Raw genomic sequence first — 22,643 nt, forward strand, 5'->3', positions numbered from 1 at the left:
CCCTGTTGTGTTCTTGTCCCCGTTGTGTTCCTGTCCTGCGCCTGGGGAGGGACCGAAGGGCGGTACCGTGAAAACCTGTTCGCAGCCGGTCTCACGGTGCCTGACACCACATCCTCTCCCCTCTCTCCAATGCTGTGCCGACGCCGTGCCGTGCAGCCCTGCACGTGTGTCCCTCGCTGGTATCACAGAATTCCATAGGCAGCTTTGGAAGTTATAATAACAGAGTCCAATTTTTACTTTCATCTGAATTTTTAAACAAAAGCTTTTTGACGTTGATTTCTCTGAATTCAGTATTATTTTCTGACACTTTGCTAGACCCACACACTCATGACTTCTTGTGCAAAAATCACGTTATTGGTCTACAAGACATGCAGGTACAGATGGTTTATTTTGGATCCCATTTAGGCTGCGGGAGGAGTCGCACATTCGCGCACTGGCACACCTGCTGGCAAAACCAGAGTCCTCCCACTCCTCTGCTTTTTGTGCTTCAATTATAAGACAAAACAAGAAGCCTCCTGCCATCTGAACCGTTTTATCCGAGCAGAGCGTTAGTAGCTGAGATTTAGAGGTTTTTCTGGTTGAAATGCTGACACGCTGCAGCCATAGTGGTGCCAATAGCAATAGCGTTATAAATAGTGTATGAATATACACTTGTTTATCTGCTCCGAGTGCATTTCCCATTCCGGCAGTGTACATGGAAGAGGGTTTAAGTAGCTTGTGTTTTGAATTCAAATACTAGAGCGAACTGTGATATTTTTTTAATGAACTTGAATGAAATTATTGAGGACACCTCATAAGTGAGGTGTGACGAAGCGTTAAGACACTTTTTCCTCAGTGGATATTAAGAAATAAGAGACTGAGTGTTGCAACATTACATCCCTTTTCTGATGCTCCATTTTACTGACTTAAGAGGAGTCGTTTGAACCATTGTATCAAGAATTCCATGTATTTATTTAAAAAGAAGTAAACACTTGCAGCCCATTCCCGCTGCAGGGTGGATGTGACCCATGTTTTACTGGACGTTATCTCTCCGACCATGGAGCAGAACGGGACATAAACCAGTGCAGAGGATTAAACCTCTCGTGTCCTTTCCCTGGCCTGACACGACGTTACATCAAATTCATGAGAGTGTCTTGTACTTTACAGTGTGATGGGGAGATAAGGACGTGCGAGTTCAGAAATGGGATTCTGAATGTTAGTTTTTCTTCTTCAGTTTCCAGCAGCATCTGTGTGGTTTTTTAGGAATGAAAGCATATCGTAAAAATATTATGTGCCCCCAGCTCATAGGAGTTGTCTTAAAAGAAAGCCCTTATATTTATTTAAAAACCTGTGGGAACATTCATTATAGTTGAAATGCGGAAAGGAAAATACTTTACTACAGCATCCTCTGCTACACAGGCTGAGCGCCTTGAAACGCGGATTGTGTCGGTATTCTCTCAACTCGCTCAGAGGACATGAAAATCTTTGAAATCTGCATTTGCTGGATAAAGCAAACAGTCCATCGTGCTTCTAAACTACTGAATGAAGTTAAAATAATGACAGTAGAATGAAACAGCCTTTTTCTAAGAGTCCATGGGGAGGGAAAGGTTGGAACGTCAATGATCTTGAGAGATCATATGGCGCTTTGTAAAAATGGCATGTTTGGGAATTATCTCCCTTTTGCAGAGATGAGTACGTGACATGGACAAACACCAGTGTCCTAGCAAACTGGTACATAACCAGCTAAAAACTGGAATACCTTTTTTGTTGTTGTTCTTGTAGAAAGCGAGTATAGAATTTTTAGTAAAGGAGCTCGGAATTCTATGTTATTGTTTGGATACATGAAAGACAAATGTGTCCAGTGACAGTGACCTTAACCCTAATAAAAGGGATATGCGAATCAACCAGAGCTAGTAAGGATCTACCAAAATAAAAGTATTCTGAAGGAACTACACCAGATTTGCTTCTAAGGTGTGTAAATCAGGCAGAGGATTTACACGTTCTGCTGTTCCAGCTGAAATCCCCCTTATCCATCAGATTATTTTAGTGTTTTGCAAACAGCACTGCTAATTAAAATTTATCATCAAAGCCATTGTAGTTTTAACAGAAACCTTGTGCCCGTGTAGCAGAAATCAAGTTTGCGTTTGACAGCTTTGCTGAGATGCTGGAGAGCACGGTCCTTGTGCCTCTGGCACTCGGAGCAAAGCCCAAGAAGCCCCTGGTGACCACAACACTCTGCAAACGGCCCCATGGAACGTGTCTGTGCCCCCCATGGGTCTGCAGGTGGACTCGGAGCTCTGGAAACGATCCTGTCTGAGTCTGCAAGAGGAGGGTTTCAGGTGTCACACAAGCAATGAGGGTGCATTCCCAGCAACGTCCCCGCAAACCGCTGCAGAGATGAGACCCGCGGTGGGGAATTGGTGCCCATCTCACCTCTGGCAGGATATAAAATAAGGGTTTTCTCCCATACAGTAAGGGTTGTGTTATTCTCTGGGAGTTTCGGGGTGTTGAACGCAGTGACAAGGTGCTGTTGTTGGCACTGGGCACTGAGCCCAGCATATTGCCCGCACCAGTGTCCCCAGAGGCACTGGGACCCGCTGGCACAGACCCGAGCGGCTCGGTCCGGTGACAGCAGCTTGCGGCTCCATTTGAGGTGGTGGGAAATTACCATACAAATGATATTTCACTGACAACAAAGGCAGACAAATAGCTCTGTGGTAAATACCTTTTCAAGGGTTTTTAATAAGTGCCTGGATTTCAGTGGGGCCGGGTGCTGACGGCCGGGTTTGTCTCGTGTTGTGAATTGTTTCTGTGTCCTGAGGACTCTCCAGGCGAGAGAAGCCAACAGCTTGGTGGTTATTTTTGCATTTTCTGTGTTCCCAAAGAGGGGGAATTTGAGGCCCTTTGATCCCACCCCCACCCATGAGAGCGGAGCTCCTGCCCTGCTCCCCGGCTTGACGAGAAATGGATCTATTTTTATAGATCCTCACTTGACACTTTTAGGCTCCATCTTGCCTTCAGTTCTCCTCCTTTCCTCCTTAGCCTTGTCTCTCCAGGTTTGTTTTACATCCCATCTCCACACGATAATCACCTGGCCTCTAAGTTCCCAGTTTTCAGTAGCAGCTTCTTCATTAATATTTGAAGCGTATGATTTTTGCTGGTTATCAGCAATATCCTGGGAGACAGCAAGAAAGACTGTGTAGGAGGGTGTTTTTAAAGCTTATCTTTAAAACCATGGTAGTTTGTGATTTAAAAATTAAATATGGATTAACAAATGGAGAACTGACACTGTCTGGGGAATCAAGATTGGCTGGAGAAGGAAAAAAAGCATGACTCAACAAATTGCTTTATCACAATAAACTAAAGTTATTGGTGCAGATTTGCAGCTTGAGTAAAGTGGAACTGGTCAAAATATTTGACAGATATTGCCTAAATAACTATGCAGTCAACTTAATTATAATCATTTATTTCCCCAAAACAAGTTTGTAGAACAAACAAAACCAAGCAGATCAAGCCAGGCTTGCTGAAATTATGCATTATGTTCTTCTTTTATCCTGTTTTTGTATAGACAATGTTGCCTTGTTCTGGGAAAGGTATACACAAGTTATTCTTGACTTTTAAAGGAGCTGCTTTTCCAGGAAACTCTCCCTCTGGATGCTGAGTCTGTTCCTGGCCCAGAGCAGCTTCCAACGAGGGGCAGAAAGAGCAGAATTAAGCCTTGGGCTATTCCTAATCCTTTCTGTTAGTGACAGGCAGCAAAGCTGCTTCAAGGCCGGTGCCTTGCAGCCCTGACCGCTGCTGTGCTACCCACGCCAAAACCTGATGCTTCTGTACAAATATGTTTAAACCCTGCAGTAGTGACTGTTGCTCAGAGACGTGCAAAATAAGAGTATTTGGCAGGATGGGATGGCTGGGACGGACTGAGAAGCTGCTGGTGCATACAACGTGGCCTTGCTGGGCTCAGGGAATCTAAATAGGCTTCTTCTGGAAGTTTTTAAAAGAAACAGAAAATAAATGGGAATGGAAGACTGGAGTGCGGATGGATGAGCAGTTGAGTGAGTTCCCAGCCCTGAGGCCATTCAGCCCATGGTATCACTAATAATTGCAGGTGCTAGTGCCTTACTTTTACATTTTATCCAAGAAATGGATAAAATCATCTGTAAAGCAATCTGACGTAATTTATTCAGCAGTGACCTGAGCTAGCACCTGTTATCTTGAGTTTACCCTGTGGATAAGCCCGGGCTGACCAGAGCTCAGCTCTGGGGCTGCAGAACCAAGAGCAGCACGCCAGCCTAGCTGGGCTGGGCTCTGGAAGGCTGGACACAGCAGCTTTCTGGATGGCAGCCAGATCCTGGCTGCTCCTTAAATCCCAGAGTCACAGACTGGCTGGGGATGAAGGGACCTCTGCAGATCCCCTAGTACACCCCCTGCTCACGCAGGGTCACAGAGCAGATCACACAGGTGGGGCCAGGTTTGAATGTCTCAGAGCAGGAGACTCCACACCCGCTCTGGGCAGCCTGGGCCAGGCTCTGGCACCTCCCAGCAAAAAAGTTTCTCCTCATGTTCAGATGGAGCCTCCTGTGCTTCAGTCTGTGCCCGGTGCCCCTCACCCTGGTGTTGAGCACCACTGAACAGAGTCTGGTCCATCCTCTGACACCCACCCTGAGCTATTGATCCCATTGATCAGACCCCTCTCAGCTTCTCTTCTCCAGCTCAACAGCCCAAGCTCTCTCAGTCTCCTCATCACAAAGATGTTCCAGAGCCCTCAGCATCTTTGTGTCCCTCCACTGGACTCCCCCCAGTAATTCCCAGTCCTTCTTAAACTGGGGAGCCCAGAACTGGACACGAGCTGTGCAGCCACATCATTCCAAGAGTGGGTATGATGAGGAGCTGCCTTACTGCTGAAATGAAAGCCATTTATCCGAGTCTATACAGAGTTATAGGTTCCTGCATGAGTGGCGGGGAGATTGGATATGGTTAGCAAATGGCTATAATGGCTTACCTTGGTTTTGATGTACAAAGTTTGAAAAATATCTGTAAATGTTATAACGCAGAGATATGAGCCGTGAAATGAACTGATGTGTGTGTCAGCTTCGAGAAATAGAATTTTAAATAGAGAATTCAGGGCTCTCTATTCAAATAGATTTGATAGTAAAGCGGCTTTTCTGCAGTGTTAGTGCAAGCTTTAAGTGAGTAGGTAGGCATGAAATGCCGGAGAGAAATTTAATCAAATTGGTGAGCTGTCGCTTCAGTCATTGTTTTGGAATCAATCTAATCAAGTTCTTCCAATATGCCAAAATATTGGGAAGAATGATTAATTTAAAACCTTTGAAACTGAGAGGAATATTTGAAATCAATTTTCAGTGTTAATTCCTTCTACCTGTGTGGCAGAAGTTTATGCCAAATCAAGATAACTTTGGTCATCTTGCCAGTCACAAAATGAATTAAAAAGAGTGCGTATTTTCTGTGAAGTAAAAGTTAACATCTCTTTTCTCAGAATTTACATTGATTCAACTGATATTCAAATTATTTACTGCTCAGAACATCATTTAAATTCCTTCAAAGAAGCAGCAGGCCTAACAATTTCAAGAGAAAATACATTGCCCCTTATCTCTCCTTCCAGATTGAAAGTGTTGAAGGTTTTTGGTGGTCCCAGCTCACCCTCCAGCTGAAGAGCCAGCGCAGAGCAGCCGAGCTGGGCTGCTTTTGCACGGCAGAATTCGGTGGGGTGGTCACATCCCGAAGCACCGGGGTTTATAATGCAAGCAAAAATTCCTCTTCATACTAATTAGTTACACATGTACGTTTTCAGCTATCAAGTTGAGCTTTTTATCTCTTAAATTCCCATGAGATATAATAAATGACAGTTGAAATAATGGGCTGCGCAGCAGTGTAGCTGTAGGTGCATGTCATTGAGGTGTAGGTGGAAGAGTGTGAAATTTGATCTGCAAATAATATAAGAAAATTTAATTAAATTTAGACTAATATGATGAGTGCCCCAACAGTAAGGGAAAGGGGCACATTCAGCATATTAATTTTTTCTTATCCTTTTTTGTGTGTGTCTCTCTGGTCTTCTGAATTCCAGATTTGCTGGTGGTTCCTTATGATATGAAGTTCTCACAAAAGCTCTAGGGATTAAACTTCTTTATGGCATAGAGATTGTTTAAATATTTATTTGCATATTGATTTGAGGGTGTGACCTCATTTCTTACTACCTTAAGTACCAAAGATCAGAAGATAAAGGTATTTTAACACTCCAAAGCTCTTGCTGTACAGTGAACTCCTTGGCTTTTATTCTTCCTTGGGAAGCACGGTGAGGTGGAGCCAGAATGGGATGCACAGGTCAGTGAATCGGGACGGCAGGAGACACATCTCAGACAAACTTGACATTCAATCCTTCTCCTGCTCGCACACTGAAAAAATATCTGTTGGGTCTGTAGGTTTGTGTCAGTGCAAAGTTCTTAATGGGAATGACACTACGCCACTGCTCCTGCACCCCTTCTGTAGGATATTCACTATAGTAGCGCAAGTGTTATGGGCTCTATAGGACGAGGAGTGAATCCTGACAGGCTGTTGGTGGTGGATATTCTCCCCTAGGAATACAATTCAGGAAAATAGGAGGTTTTTTCCATTGCTTGCTGCTGGTGCTTAAGAAATATCCTCTGGAAATGAAGCGTTACCCCCAAACCCTGAAAACTTTGGCTTATGTGTTTGCTGCTGGTTTTACGTACATTTTTACTTGGGGTGACGTTTTTGAGCAGGCAGGTGTGGAGCCGTGAGCAGGAGCCCTGTGAAGTCCCCCCTGCCCTTGTCCCCAGTGACCCTCTGGGCTGGTCCCTGAGCATCTCTCGGGGTCCCTCCACCGCAGCCTGAAACGTTCTGATCTGTGCGTTTGATTCCCTTAAGTCCTAACGCTTGAGTTTGGGCCTTTTATCGTACGCAGTAAAAGGCAAAACAAAAGCCTATTTGTCCTTTGTTCTTTCCCCTGTGAAGGGAAAGGGATGGGTTCTTAAAAACTGGCCTGCTAAAGATACTAGTTCTGTAACTCCATTTGTTGAAAGGAAAATGAAGACTTCAAAGACCCCTAATGTTTTTTTGGATACTTTGTGGAGCAGTATGGGCCTCACTGAAGGAATGATTTCTGCAGCAATCCCTTTTCTTTCAGGTGAACGCATTAGGTAGTCCAAATATTGACAAATATTTTATACATCTCTTGGATTCAGCATCAAATTAAGAGAATCACATTGTCTTTAATGGGCTGTTCATTGAAAAGCCGCTTTCAGGAGTTTTGTCCTGAAATAATTCAGGGGTAATAATCTTCTGAGGTTCTCTCCCATTGGAGTCCCCAGAGCCCCCGGCTGAATTGTGCTCGGTACCTGTGATATAACAGCGGTTGTTTTACAGGAGATAAGTCACCACGAGGATGAAACCTGGACGGCCTTCCAAGAGCTCGCTCCCAATTTCTGCGCCTTTTACAATGTTTTGTTGCAGAACTCCATTAAGTTGAACTGATTATCCCCGGGCAGTGGATGGGGGGGTGGTTTTTGCAATGCTGCAATAGTGGTTTTATTGAACTATATTGCATTTTTAGTACTCATCTGAGAGAGGGTTATTAAAGCACAGTCTTGTACATTAAGAACATTACTCCAATGTGAAGGAGATGAGAAAGACAAGAAAAGGCCAAGGAATTTAAAGAGTTTAGTTTCTATTTTTCCACGTCCCCCGTCCAATTGCTGGAAACACAAACCATTTCAATAATTCTTAGCTTTGCTGAATTTACGGGTCTCGGGTCCCAAAAGGCGGCGGTCGGCGTGCAGTCAGGACCTGTGTGTACGTGTTTTCAGAGAAAACACACCACAGCAAGGCGGAGGGAAATCAGGATCCAGGCAGGACCCAACAGAAAAGAGCTTCTGATACCTCGGCCATTCCAGCTGTCATCTGCCAATCTGATCTAGAGACGATTTGCAATGGAGACTCTGCAGAGGGCTGTGCTGATAGCAAATGTGTGTGAATCAGATCTTTATTCAGCTTTACTCATCATTTCATGCTATGAAATATGGACATACATAACTCCAGTTTGCTAATGACACTGTGGCAGAATGCAACCCCCCTCCCTCCTTCAGTATGGAAGGAGTGGGCACATCCCCCTCTCTCTCTGTTTCTTTTGTTTGGCCCAGAGCCCCTGGGCAGGGCCATTAGAAGGCAGTGCCGAGGCCCAGGGAGCCGCTGGGCACCCACAGCCAGTGTGGGGGATGTTTGGAGGCTCCAGGGGCACCCACAGCCAGTGTGGGGTGCAGAGAAGCTTCTGGAATGCCCAGTCAGAGCTGATCAGCCAATAGGAACGGGACTCTCGTCGAGACCCCGCCCATTGTCGCGGGGCTCTGGGAGCACGAGCGAGATGCTGCCGCCGGGAGCCCAACTGCCCCCCCCGGCTGGAGCCCGCGCGCGCCGCGCCGCCACGGGGTGAGTGAAACCCTCGCAGGATTGTGAGGATATTTATACTTTTCGTGCACATTTGCACGTGTAACTTTCCGTGCTCAATATGAGCACGTGTATAAATTATTTCCTCGCACAATCGCGGGTGTATTTTCCTCCCGTGCTGCCACATAAGCACGTGTAATATTCCGTGCACATTTGCACGTGTAAGTAATTTAACCCTCGCAGGATTGTGAGTGTATTATAAATTTACCCTCGCAGAATCCAGTGTACACTTCCCGTACTCACTACGAGTACGTGTATCTTTAAAGTAACCGCACTCCGTGTCCATGCAGCGTGTGCTCCTCCGGGACTCGGGGCGGCTCCGGCGTTGTTTGGGTGAAGCCATGTGCATGCACTCTGTGGCCTGTTGGATTAGTTGCTGCCCCTTAATAATTCTCCTCAACTGATATCCGAACCTGTATTTAAGTCACTTTTGGAGTGCTGAAACCCTGTTTCTCACCGGTTTAATAAAAGTTGGTTTGGACCCTGTTGTCCCTTAAACTAACCTCGGGTGCCTCTGTAACAGACACTCACTGAGGTTTTCTCTCGGTAAAATTAGAGCACGTGTAGTTTGCTTCAGTTTGAACTCAATACAAAAGGGACCAGCGGCTCTGCAGAGCTGAGGCTTCATAGCGTGTGAGGAGCATCACTTAGAGCTTCAGTGAAACCTGGGAAGCAGAACAGCGTGTGCTAATTAGAGGGCAGTTCCCCAGGAGAGGGGAGAAGAGATCTTCACCTGCCGGAAGTTTGCAGAAGTCAGAGACCTCTTTGCTTTCCTTGGGATGAGGCACGAGGAATTGCAGCTGAAACAAAATGGTAGGGAAGCCGCTGTCTTTTCCTCCAGCCCTCCACATCCCCCATCCCTGTGTCCTGTTTTATGTGTTTTCCTACCAAAACATCAGTTGATCTTTCTGGCTAAGATAAACAAAGGGCAAATCCTGTTTGATTTGGGGTGTTTACCTTAGGTCTGTGCTCTGGCCTCACGTCTCATTTTCTGCCCTCAGTAACTCAAAGCCCAGGAGTTACTATCAGTCTCTTCTCATGTGCCTTATCTATTCTTGAGCCTTTGCAAGCCCAGCTCTGGCTGCAGGAAAAAAAATCATGTTGTAAATGCTGGTCTGGTCTTGGGCGGAAAAATTAGAAAACAGGTTTCCTTCCAAAAGTATTCTTCAAAGATTTCTAATCCTCTCCCTCCCTTCTCCTCGAGATTCGTCATTGTGTCATTGCTGTTCTCCAGATTTCTCATTCTTTGAAGAACTGACAAGTCTTTACTTGCCCTAGCAGATAAATAACAACCAAGAAAATACCATTAACTGAGAGAAGGCTAAAATGCTATGTTACCTCTCCAAGAAAAAATGAACTAGGAACATGGGAACACTCCAAATTGTAGTTAGAAAAGCTTCATCATTAGAGATCATTTTGTGCTTGCAATTTATAACGATTCACTATCCAGAGGTGGCATCATTATTACTAAGGGGGAAATATCCCTGCAAGAACAGTGCGGCACTAAGCAGTCTCCTAAATTACAGTGTGGAGCTCCAAGAGGCAGTTCAGGCAAATAAAACCGTGTCACGGAGCGCAGGATTCTTTAGTCTGTGGGCAGGTTGCAGGAAATTGCTTTTTGCACGGGAGCCAAGGCAGGCTGGGCAGGTATTGTGTGGGAGCGCTCTGGCAGGCAGGCCTTCTGGGAAGCAATAGAGAGCAGGGGGCGAGCCCGGCTGCCCAGTGCCCACCTGGCTGGGGCTGGGAGGGGACCCGGCCAGCTGGAGATGTCCCATGGTTTCCATCACCTCGATGGCTCAGAGCTGGAAGAACTCAGATTGGGCTGGATGGATCTTAATCACAGCACTGATTTGCAGGAAAACAGGGAATGTTTTAGCGGTTTATGTCTGTCTTGATTCCCCGGAGTCCAATCTCCTCTCAAATCCATCACTTCTTGTTTCCAGGAGGTGGCTGTGCTGGGTGACGCACTGATGGGTTCTGGCATCACGTGCGGCTGGTGATGCTCAGGAAAGCCTTTGCAGGGCGAGGGGCTCTGTGGGGCCAAGGGCTGTTGTTGGGCTTCTGTCCATTTGCTTCTCTCACAGATTTCAGTTTAGGACTAAACATGCCGGGTCAGGGGGTGCATGAACCAGCCGCAAGGCTGAGACACTTCGCTGGTGTTTTGTGGTGAGCAGAGTTCTGATTTGTATCGTGGCTCGGCTGTATGTTGTGCTTTTAAACAAGGTATTTTGGGCGCTTTGTTTCTGCCTCTACCCGCAGCCAGAGATTTTACCGCCTACAGTTGTTCCTGAAGAAACGGTGTTTTATGAAGTGTTCTGACACTGTTTCTGAGAACTTTGCCTTTGCTATTTTTGTGCACAATGCAGCAGAGCTGGCCTTAGTCTGGCTCAATCAGCCTCTTGAGAGACAGAAGGAGGATCGCATTATTTTTGGATTTGCACCATATGAGATCATACAGAGCGTTTTGCAGCCCTGTGGTTGTTCATCTCGCAGATGCGCCTGGGAAGTCCACACAGACTGTTCATTTCCACTTAATTCTGGTGTCTGACTTTGGAGTATCTCTTTTCTACTTGATAGCGGGCACGTCTGGTTAGAAACAGGCATATGGCAAAATCCAAAACCTCAATAATTGTAATTATTTAGCTGACAATCTGCTTGTCCAGCTTCAGAGCAGCGGTTCCCAGCTTGGAGAAGCTTCCCAAACCGGTCCTGGCCCGGCTGGTCCTTCAAACACAACTGGCACCAAGTTGTAACAACAAAAGTGTTTTAAACATTTGAAGCAGATCTGGAACTTCTATTTTAGACTCCAGAGAGAGTCTTAATTTTTTCTATATTGCTGGTGTTTAACTACCACAATAAAGGACAGTTTTGGAGGTGATAAAATGTGCCAGGAATGTCATTAAACATGCAGCAAAGCTGTGACACGACTGAATTAAGCATTAATGAACGTACTAGAAATATTAGTCTTCTGTATCAGTTTCAGGTCACCTGTTCATTGGTTATGATGAGATCTAAAGTGAAAAAATGAGATAATAAACAAGAATAGAAAGTTCCTGAGTAAAAGCTGTTGTGTATTCACAAGGATGCTTTCCCTTGGATGAACTCGCAGTTTCACGTTTTAATGGGATTTTATTATTAGTGCACATTTTACTTTTACAATTGACTTACGATACTATGGAGCCATAGTTTCCATTGCAGCCCTTCTGCACACCAGTGCAGCTGTAAACTTCTTTTACTGGCGTATGCAAGAACTTCATAACTCTTGGTAAGTAGGATATTAACTACAGTGAAGGAACAAAACTCTGATCCAGAACTTCATTAGAACTTTAATTTTGGACATAAGGACCCAACTGTCATTTCTGGATCTCTCTATGGGTCAGTTTCTTTTACTTGAAGTTCATTTTTCTTGAGGATTCTGCATATCCATGCTAATTTAGCCCCCTTTTTTCTTAAAATGTGATAACTCCGTGCACTGGAATTTTCCCTCTCCTAAACCTGTATTTGTTCTGGGTGGAGCTGTGACAAACGCAGGTGCAATGAAGTCCAAAACGTTTATTGTCTGCAAATGCCTGGGTCCATTTCAATTTTGGGGTTAGAATGAATTAATTTATTTCGATTTCTGACTGCACAGAATGGCAGAAACTTTTCTAGCAATGAACCAGTTTCCATAGTTTGGAGTCGCTGTGTTCGGCACCTGCCTGGGAATTTTCCTTCACTAGATTAACTTGCTGCAAAATCTTGTTATTCTTTGCATGAGGCTGATGGAAGGTCCTGTAGAAGTGGACACTGGGGGGTTTGTTCTGGTTTTTATTGAAAACGATATAAATGTGAATTCCCGTTAAAGGTGTCCCTGCCGCCCGAGTCACCTATTGACTGCCCAGTGATTGTCCTTTGAAGGTTTTGTGGCTTTTGTGTCAGTTGTTTGAATAATAACTCTCTTTTATCGCTGAGGACTTTGACGGTGAGCGAGCTGAAATAATCTTTATCACTCCAGTTCCTTCAGGACGTCATTCTGCTTCACCGGGGAAATATCCTCAATTGTGATATCGAAGTTTTCACGTGGGGAGGATAGTGACTTCTTTAAACACAGTCCTCATTGTTGCTGCAACGGGTTTCTATTTCTTTGACAGAATATGTGAGGCTTAGAAGCAAAATTTATTGCAGCTAATAAATGGAATATGCAGGATATATAAGTATATGCCAAAACCCAGCTGTGACATATAAAATGTACAACGATATGCAAAAAATACTGCATGCCTTTGATGTTTATTTTGTTTCTTCTGCAGTTAATTCCTCTCCTTGGGCTGCCCCAGGCTTATGTCAAACCGTTGGATTCCTTTGCCCGAGTGCGCTGTGGGGTTCATTGCAGAGGCTTTGCTGAGTGTCCCCTGTCCTGGCAGGGACACGGTGGGGCCGCAGCGGCTCCTGGCGGCTTTTTCCAGGGGTCATATGAACCCCTTAGGGCTTGAGTTGGTATTTTTGGGGTTTTTATTAAAAGGTTTAGGCATCGTCAGTACTGACCATGGCCTTTCTGTGCCGGGCCATGGAGAAGAGGGTGGAGCAGCAGAGAATCCCTGTGCCGAGCAAGGGAGGCGGCGGTGGCTCCAGGCTCAGCTTTTCTTCAGCACAAACCAGAGCAAAAGTCAGACCCTGTGATTACCCTGAAAGGCGCCTTGTGAGTGTGATAAATCCGTGGGAGGGGGCGAAGAGCCCTGCGAGGCGCTCAGCTGCCTTCAGCAGGCGTCCTGTGAGCCCCTTGCTTTCCGTGTTGTTCCCGTAATTGTAACAAACATCCAGGAGGCAGCTTTCGGCAGCTGCTAATTTTAAAGTAATGTATTAATCAAATTAATTGAGAGTTCCTTTTAATACTTGGCAACAGCAAACAGAACTTTCTGAAGCAATGTTTTTAGTATTGCTAAAAGCAATTTCCCAAAAAAAAAGAGTATCTCTGTAGATAAATCATCTGAAAGAGTGTTAAATTGTCTCTTTTGCTACCTGATAATCCAATTAAGTGATGATAAGAAAAATAGCTCTTGGACAATTTCAGGGAAGCAGAATAATGTACTTAGTGTTGTACCAGAATCAAAATACCACATAATCACGGGTATCCATGGATACCGAAGCAATGCTTTGATTACCAGGTACATCCATTACCCTTAAATACCAGAGTTAGGTGTTTAATACCCCGAACAATTTAATGCATGGCTGCTTGAACTTGCACGGAGGGTTCTCTGGAGGTTTTGTGTTTCCGAGGCGCGCAGGGTCTGTCGGCAGCCGAAGGGCGGGTGGGTGGGGGGGTTTAAGACTCTCTCTCTCCTGCCAAGTTCCCATGTGCTTTGCAACCGCTGCCGCGACGGCCCCATCTACCCAACGTCCTCGAGCTGCCGGGGAACTGGAGCATTAGGTGATGTGGCTGATCTCTGGCCCATGTCTGTTTTCCTGTGGAAAAAAAAGTCATACAACATTTTTTGTACAGTGCTTATGCTGTTGGGACTTGCTCCCCAGAGAACGGCTGGGGTTGATGTGGCAAACCTCTTGCTGCAAGATGAGCTTCTCGGTTATTCCACGGCACGGGATCCATCAGGAGGTCGAAGCCATGATTTCTCCACCAGAGTTTTGACTTCTCCATGTGTTTAGCAGAGCAGGAATGGGATCCCTAAAGAAAAACCTCCTCTGCAGCCCGGGGGGGACACGTGGGGTCTGAGCAGCGTCCCCGGCCTTGTCCTGCCCGTTGGGTGAAAGGGGCCAGTCCCCTTTCTAGTGTCGATAGCCAGATAATAAAATGCAAAAGCAAAGAAGTAAAATAGGCATTGAAAAAGCACTTTGAGCCTTGGCAGCAGGATTTTATTCTTTTTTATACTCACAAAATGTCTTTTATATTATCAGAGCTCAAAACCTGCTTCCTTGAATGTCTCTAGAAAAGTTTTCATGGCAAAATGTTTTTTTTGATGATACTCGTGAAGCAGAATTTCACATCCATATTCTGTTGGAAAAGGGAGAAAGGAGCAAGGTGACATCCCGAGCAGGAGGGGGAAGAAGGGGTTTGGTCCCTTGTTCCTGGCAGAAACTGGACAAACTGAACCCAAACCTCACATTTTGGGTGACTGTTTGAGCCACTGGGTGGGAGCGAGAAACCAGCGTCTCCTTTGCAGCTCCTCATTTGTCTCCTCCTTCGGGTTCACATTACGTGGAGATTGTCATTTTAGGTAAAATTAATTTGTATGACTTTTTATTTTAACGAGAAAAACTGAAGATTTAGCAATTAAAAAAGAAAAAAAAAAGCATTTGATCTATTCAGTTTGGCAGCTAAACCAAAAAATCAGGCACTTGTACGTCCTTAATTACCAGCATCCTGAGCAATAACTTCAGATGAATTTCCCTTGTCTCCAGCATCACTCAATTAAAAGTTCTCCAGAAGGAGGTGAGAAAGTAGGAGCTATTATAAGGAACAAAGTGAAACTTAGGAAGGTTCTCTTTGTGCAAGGATTAACTAGAAATGGCATTTCTTGAGACAGGGAGGTGGCGGTGAGTCTTGTCAGTGACTTGGCAAAATTCAAGGGGCTCTTCTGCCGGAAATAAAGTTGTGGTGACAAACTGTTTTTTCCCCGGGTGGGGAGAAAGGACCCAACTTCACTTGGCATTTTGTTTGTTTGCCAAAAACACCCTCTGGAGGTGCTGTAGATTTGGGTTGAAATGTGAGCGTTTCTGTGTTTGCCCAGAGCGCTGCTCGTATTGTCATGCGGGAGCAATCCCAAACAATCGGGTCCCTTTGCCAAAGTGGCACCAGCCACTGGGAAAACTAGAAGCTGCAAAACCAACTAATTGCCAAGTTATTGTTTGAGGAGATGGTTTGCTGTGTTGTCTTGTCCTTTTCATGGAGCGTTGCGCGTTTCCACGGCTTACGCACTGGACAAAGGCGCATCTGGAAGGGCTGAGCCTACCAAGGCTGCTCCTCGTGCCCCTGCCCTGGATTTGCTGTTATCCCAAAACGGTTTGCTGGCAACAGGAGGGATGGAGAAGGTGCCAATGTTAAAGCCGGTACATAGCCTGGGAGAGAAAGGATGTTGGTACAGACCCGACTGCCTCGTCATTGTTGTGACCACCTCTCAATACTGATTCCTGCGAATTTCTGAAACTCCAGCATTGACTGAAATGTTTGTAGCATTGCTAGAAGGATGTTTGTTATATATTACAGCTCTCATCTCTTTTATGCATCTCCAACATCCATTCTCTTCACCACAGCCCTTGCGTTTGCTTGCAGAATCTCTTACTTGCTCTCTCCTCCCGGCAGACAGAAGGGACTGTGGCAAACAAGGGGAGCTGTGTCTCCCGCTGGTTCAAGGGCTGGTACGGCTGCGGGGGCCGGTCGGGGCAGCCTGCGGGCTGGGGCTGTGCGGGGCTGGCTGGCCCCGTCTCAGCGCTTGGCTCCCGGACTCGGAGCTGCCACAGCGCTTTGTGCCATTTAGAGCATTTGCGGCTTCTCCAGTCCATCAAGGGTAATATATTACTGCAGAAATCCTGTGACAAAACCCTTAATTTGCAACTTTCACAGTTTTACCGCTTAATTCCCTTGGAGGTTTTTACCTTGGGAGTAGTGTGAATTAGCTTGACAGCTTAAATAACTGTGCCAGTGTCTCCTGTTGTAAGAAGAATGCAAGATGAGAATATGAAAGTTAAACTTATTCTGTATGTGCCATTTGGACAACATACACCCAATTCCTTGGGCATCTATTACTGCTGAGGAATGAAAAACGATGTGCGCGTCTGCCTGCCGGGGGTTTTCCATGGAGACTGGAACGCTTTGATTCGAGCTCCTACACTCGGCCGTGCTGGTGTGAGTGTGCGGGCAGGGCTGGGATGGATCACCCAGAGCTTGCGCTCGGTGTCAAATGCTGCCCCGTGTGGACTTCAGCAAAACAAAGCAAATCAGAAAATAATACACATTGACCCATTTTGGTGACTGGGAGCACATATTAGTCAATTTGTAATAGTGTCACTTTCCTGGAAGCGACACTAGTGGTTTAAAATCAGAATATCCATCAATGTGTCTGAATTGTATTATCCGGGTCTTGCTGCTCTTGCGTCTCACTTCTTCTGCCTCTTTTCTTTGCCCTCGATGCGCCTCGTGTGGCTCCAGCCGTTCCTGTTCCCAGTGTTGCTTCTGAGAGCGCTTTCTCACACCAGTCATTTCTGCTGCTGATCTATTGAAATATTGGAGCTACCATACCATAAATGAAATAATTTGGGTTTAATCATTGATATTTGCTGTTTATCCGTATTTCCTGCTTACCGTTTAGCTATAACGCCTCTGTGCCAGCTCTGGCACGAGGATTAACAGAGCACGGGCTGTGCCAGCAGCTCTGGGGCTGAACACGCAGCGTCTGACCCTGCGCTGGTACCATTATTGGTGTGTTATTAAAAGAAAAGCAGCTCTGGTACTTCCCGCAGCAGCGCACACCAGAGAAACCAAAGGGAGAAGAAAGCTCCAGATCACAAAAATGACCCGAAATCTGCCCTCCCAAATTCCAAACCGTTTCCTTCCTCCACCCCAAGTCCTCTATTTTTTCTTAAATAAAAAACCCGTGGAAATGACATACTTTGAAGCTGTACATGGCATTAGAGGCTTTTTTCCCGGCTCTTGAGAGCCTGGCCGCAGCTGTCGCTCTGCCCAAAGCTGCTCCGCTCAGCTCTAATCATTATGGACTATAATAAGATTTTTGGCTTCTCCATCCAGGCAATGGAGATCGCATGACCCGCACAATAGGTGTAATTATTGCCAGGGTGGCTTGCTGAGCTAGAGCCTTCCCAACAATTTCAGTCTCTTTTTTTTTTTTCCAAGCACTTAAATCATGTAGGTCACAATTACTTGGTATTAAATGCTGATATTTTAAATAGTAGTTTTGCAAGAGTGGATCATCCGATCCAGGTTGTGGGTGGGTTTCTTTTTCCTCTGTCCACAGGGACTGTTGGATGTAGAGATGTCACTGTCAGGGGCGCGGGGTCTGGGGCCTGTTTGCTTGTGTCGTGCGGTGGTTGCTCTGTGGTGCCTGGGAACAGCACCTGTCCCAGTTCTCCCGTCCTGATTTAAAAGCCTCTTTAAGTTAATTATAACAGAAATCTTTTAAAGAAAAAATTCAGGTTGCAATGCTTTGAGATTGTAATAATTGTAAACCAAAAAGAAACATTCTGTGTGAGTCAGAGAAAAACTTGGGGGTTATTATTGTTTTATTCTTTCCAACCTTTCCTTTTCTCCCTTTTATTCCTTCCCACCACCACCAATCTGTATTTTCCCCAGCATTTTTGGGCTGGCTCGTACCCCCAGACCCGGCCTGGCTCCAGGCAGCCCCTGCGCCTCAGCTTCTTTACATCTAAAATACGGGAAAATGATCCTGACCTACTTTGCACAGCACTCAGAGACCTGCAAAGAGCCATATTTTGCAGTTTTCAAACCATAAAGCACGCGTTTTGGTTTTACGATGTTCAGTGGTTCTGCTGCAGGTGTTTGTGGGCCAGGCCTTGCTGTGGCGTAGCACACACCTTCGCTATTACGGCATTTAACTGCCCTTTGATATCTGTATTTTAAAGCATATCTGTGAATATCTCCTTTGTCCTGCTGTCTTTTAATTAACTCATCCCCACTGCTGTTTCTTATTATGTGTCTCTGATACTTCGTTAATTAACACACTGTGCCGTATACTGAGGAAGTTGGTATCTAAGATGTCATAAAAGATGAAAGTGTCTGTCACTGAGAAACAAAATAATGAAGGCAAAAGTTGTGTTTTCAGCTGCCAGCAATGACAAGCAGAATGGCACTGGAGATCTGTTGGTTTTTCCTAAAGCAACCTATATAACTGTAATACGTGAACTGCTAAAAGCTAGTGTTTCATTGGTATAGGTGTATTTTGCACTATTACTGTGTTGAGAGCATTTGTTTTCAGTATTACCTGTGTATTTATGAGAAGGCCGGTTCCCAGACATGTACTTTATCTTCAATTGCTTGGGCTGCTCCATCGCATTTGGTGACGGGCATTCGAATGAGTCGGGGTTGTCTCGAACAATCTTTGCTTTGCCAGGATCTCAACTCCTCTGCTGTTCCTATTCCCGATAAGTTATTTTAGTGGAAGCATTTTCCATCAATATCCTTCAACTTGCAAAAGTCAAAAGAATCTCAGCTCTTCACTGGGGTAAAGTTTGTCTAATACATTGTCAATATCACTTCCCTTTCAGCCTGTTCTTTTGGTTTGTTTTAAATCAGTTTCAATGTGTCCAGGTTAATTGTTGAGTATTTTTTTATTCCCTCTACAGACTGTTTATTTGGTTATTTTGCTATGTTGATGGTTTTGCACATCTGTTTGATCCAGGATCCTCTCCAGCTGTGCAGGTTACGTGTATCCCAATGAGTGATCTGTGCAAAAAACTAATGGTGTAAATCCTTTGGGAAGCTCGAGACGAGCGCTGAGCGCTCCGTCCGAACCGTGATCCCATCGGGAGCTTCCCTTCCAGTGCTTCCCGCTGCATTGCCCGTGCTCCGCTCTGACATGGCCCTTTTCTTCTCTCTTCTTTCTCCACCAGGTGGGCTCTGCATTGCTCAGTCCCTGAAAATCCCCCAGGATCGCAAGGACAAGACCATCTACTTCGATAAAATTATCAAGCAGCTCCTAGAAACCCCCAATGCCAGGGCCATCGTTATTTTTGCCAATGATGAGGACATAAAGTAAGGACGACCGAGAGAAATAATTAATTTGTACTTGATAGCCGTGTAGACAAGAGAAAGCAAATAGGAATATGAATAGAGAAGTGGAAATGTGTATTGGTAAGAGTGATGTGGGGTGTGGAGCGTGGCGCTGGGGCCAGAGATGCTGCTCGTGGTACCCGGACCGAGCATTTCGGAAGCTTTTCCTGGCAGAGGTTGCTCATGCATTGGGTGTCAGACCTGACCTGAGCTCTCAAGAAGGCATCGAGACGATGCCCCTCTCTCCAAACTCGTACTACTATGTATTATTCATTAATCCAGTCTGGTTTATGGCAAGTGATGGTTACTAGTGATAAAATGGCTTGGATGCTCAAGGTTCAACCACTTAAGGTGCTCAAGGTTTAACCACATAACCCTTGCTCCTTATATAATATAAAGACTGTTTTAAAAGTGTGACTCTCATTTCTCACTTGCCTGTGTCCTACCTTCTCTCTCCAGAACTTTAAATCAGTTTAAAATTGTGATGGCATTATCAGTTGTCGAGAGGCTCAGTTCTGCAAAACGAGACACAAAGAAGTGAGGATAAAGTTTCAGTAAAGTCAATGGCAAAACTTTAAGTTCTAGTGGGATCAGGATTCCAGGCTTAGGCTCTAGGGTGGGTTAAAGAGGTGGGTGCTGCGGGGATTGTGGTACAGCGTGTTGTGAAGTTCCTGAGCTCTGTTGCTCACAGGAATATTCTCTCTCTGCTCATTCTGCGCTTGCACCGCGCCATTTTTCCCAAGCACGTATATGTTTAAATGCAATGGATTTGTGACCAAAGTGTCTCTTTTCCACAGGCAAATCCTGGCGGCCGCCAAGCGGGCGGATCAGGTGGGTCATTTCCTCTGGGTGGGCTCGGACACGTGGGGCTCCAAGGTGAGCCCCTTGCTGCAGCAGGAGGACGTCGCCGAGGGAGCCATCACCATCCTGCCCAAGAGAGCCACCATCGAGGGTAAGGGCTGGCCCTGAAGGCCTCCCGCCATTTTGCCTCGTGTTTTCTGAATAAATATGTGCAGACATGCTATGATGCGGGGTATAAGGTACGTCGGGTAAGTCTTTATCTCCTGAAATTCTCCTAAATGTCTGTGTTCCTCGTGGGAAAACTATCCATCATTTCCACAGCTGAGAAGCTACCAGCAGTTATTCATTAAAGGCACAATTTCAGAACTAATTTGAAAGTGTGGTGATGTGACAGGGCCTTTATCACTTATAAGAAAGTAAACCAGAATAATCTTAATGTATCATGTATATCCATAGGAAGAGAAAACATTTTGCCATTTGTGTACCATCTCTGAAGCAGTGGATGAGTTTGGTGCTGAAGGAATATAAATTCACTTTTAAATCAGGCGTTTCCATTTAAACTTAGCTTAACTTTAATTTCGTTCAGATCAAGCACTCTATTGTTAGATGTTGCTTATCTGCTTCAGAAAGATGTGTACTTGTACACATGCATGTGGATATAAAAATTACGGGAAACTTTTTTAATGTAATCCCTTAGCTTCTCAACATTTCTTCATGTTCTGAAGGGTTTCTGATCTGATCTTTCCTTAGTTTGTTATCCCTTTTGCTTAACTATTCAAAAGGCTTCCTCTGGGCAAACCCAACTCGCTGATTAGAGTCCGTGTTCTCTATAATATGAAAGAAAAGACCTTTCCAAGGGAGATGCTGAGCAGAGCCCAGCAGTTGCTGGGCTGGCACGTGGCACCGTGTCGGGCAGGCTCTCCTAAGAGCCCTTGGACACATTAAAATGGGTTCTGGTGTCTTCACTCCCTGGAAAATCAAATATTTGCATTCCTTTTTACTGTGTCCCACTGCCGCTTCATTAGTTATTCTTCTCAGGTACATAATACGCTTTATCCTTTTAAATTTTTTAAACCCTGGAGGCATTTTCACGTGGTATTTTCTCCATAAATAGGTTAAGTTGACAGACAATGAAGTGTTTTGTTTCTGAAACCCAGGATATTTTAATAATCTTTTCATACTGTCTGTATTCTTTGTCCCTGAGAGTTTCCGACACACAAACAAAAAGTCTGTCAACACTACACAGAAATGAAAACTTCCCAAGGTTGTTTTGAAACATTTTCATTCTATATTACACATTAAATACATTGGACATAAATGGAAACATGAGGTTTGCTTTTGGACACAGGAAGCAATGATAGAGTGGAACGTTTGGATATGGAAAGTCGGTTAAATCACAGTTACAAATATCAGTGTATGTAGTGTGTCTGCAAAAAAGTGTCCATTGAGCCCGCCAATATCTTCTTATTTGGTGAATGTATTGCCTAGAAGTCGGCCAGTGGCAGCTGGCACTTGTCGTCAGGTAGTTTGCGTGATTACTTGTGATGGTTAAATTCCATTTTGCCTGTGCAGATACTTGTGTTCGTTCTTCAGGAGCAGCTGCCATAGAGCAGATACGTATTTTGAGGTCCGTGAGCTGTGTGTTGCCAATAGCGAATGTCTCCTGGTGGCTCCGTGGCCACTCGGGAGGTCCAGGCTGATTCTGTCCCATCTCTAGGAGAAGCACCCAGTGCAATCTGTTACTTACGGAAATACGCGATCCTTGAGAATGAGCGTTTCTTGCTCAGCGAGGCTGTTACGTGTGCAGCCCGGCTGCCCCGCTTGCGTTCAGCCTGCTGCTTTGTTTTGCTCTGTGTTGTTGCAGTAATTTCATTTGGCTATGAATCCAAGAGAACTGGAAAGAGGCGCTTTAATGTTATTCTTTTATCATCCAGCAAAGAACATCTGCTTCCTGAAATTTAGTAATGCGTTTCTTTTGATGAGCACATAAAATAAATGAAATAAGAAGCCTCGATTTTCCCTAGAAATTGATGGAAACAAACTAAATGAGGGGAATGGAACTCAATTTGCCCCTGAAGGGCAGCGTCTGGAGCAGGATCCAGCCCCAAAGGCTCCAGGGCATGGCAGCACTTACACACCAGCTTAATGCTCCCTGTGTTTGCTGAGAACTTCTTCATTAGTCATGAATGAGGTTACCCTTATCTTACTCCTCAGAAACATATTGTTATTATTATTTCCTTTTATCACTGTGTTAAATAATATTTGCAATACGCTAAAGCTTCCTGACAAAGGTCACTGCGAAGAGGAAGCTAGGAAGTGTTAAATTGCATTGAAATTGATGCACCTGCATGTTTAAGTGCGTACGGTGCACTTTGGATTGTCAGATTTTTTTATGTCTGTAAAGTTATTAGGGGTAAAAGTCATAAACTGAAACAGTCGCTCTATAGAAAAAGGCATTTTTCAGATAACTCTTCTCCCCCGGCCATGATTCCTCATTTCCAAATAGAGATGTGAGACGCTGCTGTGTTGGTCTGTTTCCACATAAACACCACGTGATGTTCCAGTTTTCGGTGACGATGGGACCGTCCCAGCAGCCTCCGACTCCAGTTGCTTGTAGAATGTGTTGTGGTTGAGACGGACAAACGACATG

General features: G+C 45.1%; 1 protein-coding gene across 2 annotated transcripts in view; it reads left to right on the forward strand.

Moving 5' to 3' along the window:
- GRM7 (glutamate metabotropic receptor 7) overlaps window positions 1-22,643 on the forward strand; it is a gene marked incomplete at both ends in the record, with an annotated part of 242,321 nt that overhangs the window by 115,842 nt on the left and 103,836 nt on the right. For both annotated transcript variants that reach the window (XM_080350516.1, XM_080350517.1), the window contains 2 exons: window positions 19,033-19,174; window positions 19,990-20,144. In XM_080350516.1, the coding sequence (XP_080206642.1) occupies window positions 19,033-19,174; window positions 19,990-20,144 (297 nt within the window). The remainder of the gene's footprint in view (window positions 1-19,032; window positions 19,175-19,989; window positions 20,145-22,643) is intronic.

Source organism: Nesoenas mayeri, assembly GCF_963082525.1.
Source record: "Nesoenas mayeri genome assembly, chromosome: 10".
NCBI lineage: Eukaryota > Metazoa > Chordata > Aves > Columbiformes > Columbidae > Nesoenas > Nesoenas mayeri.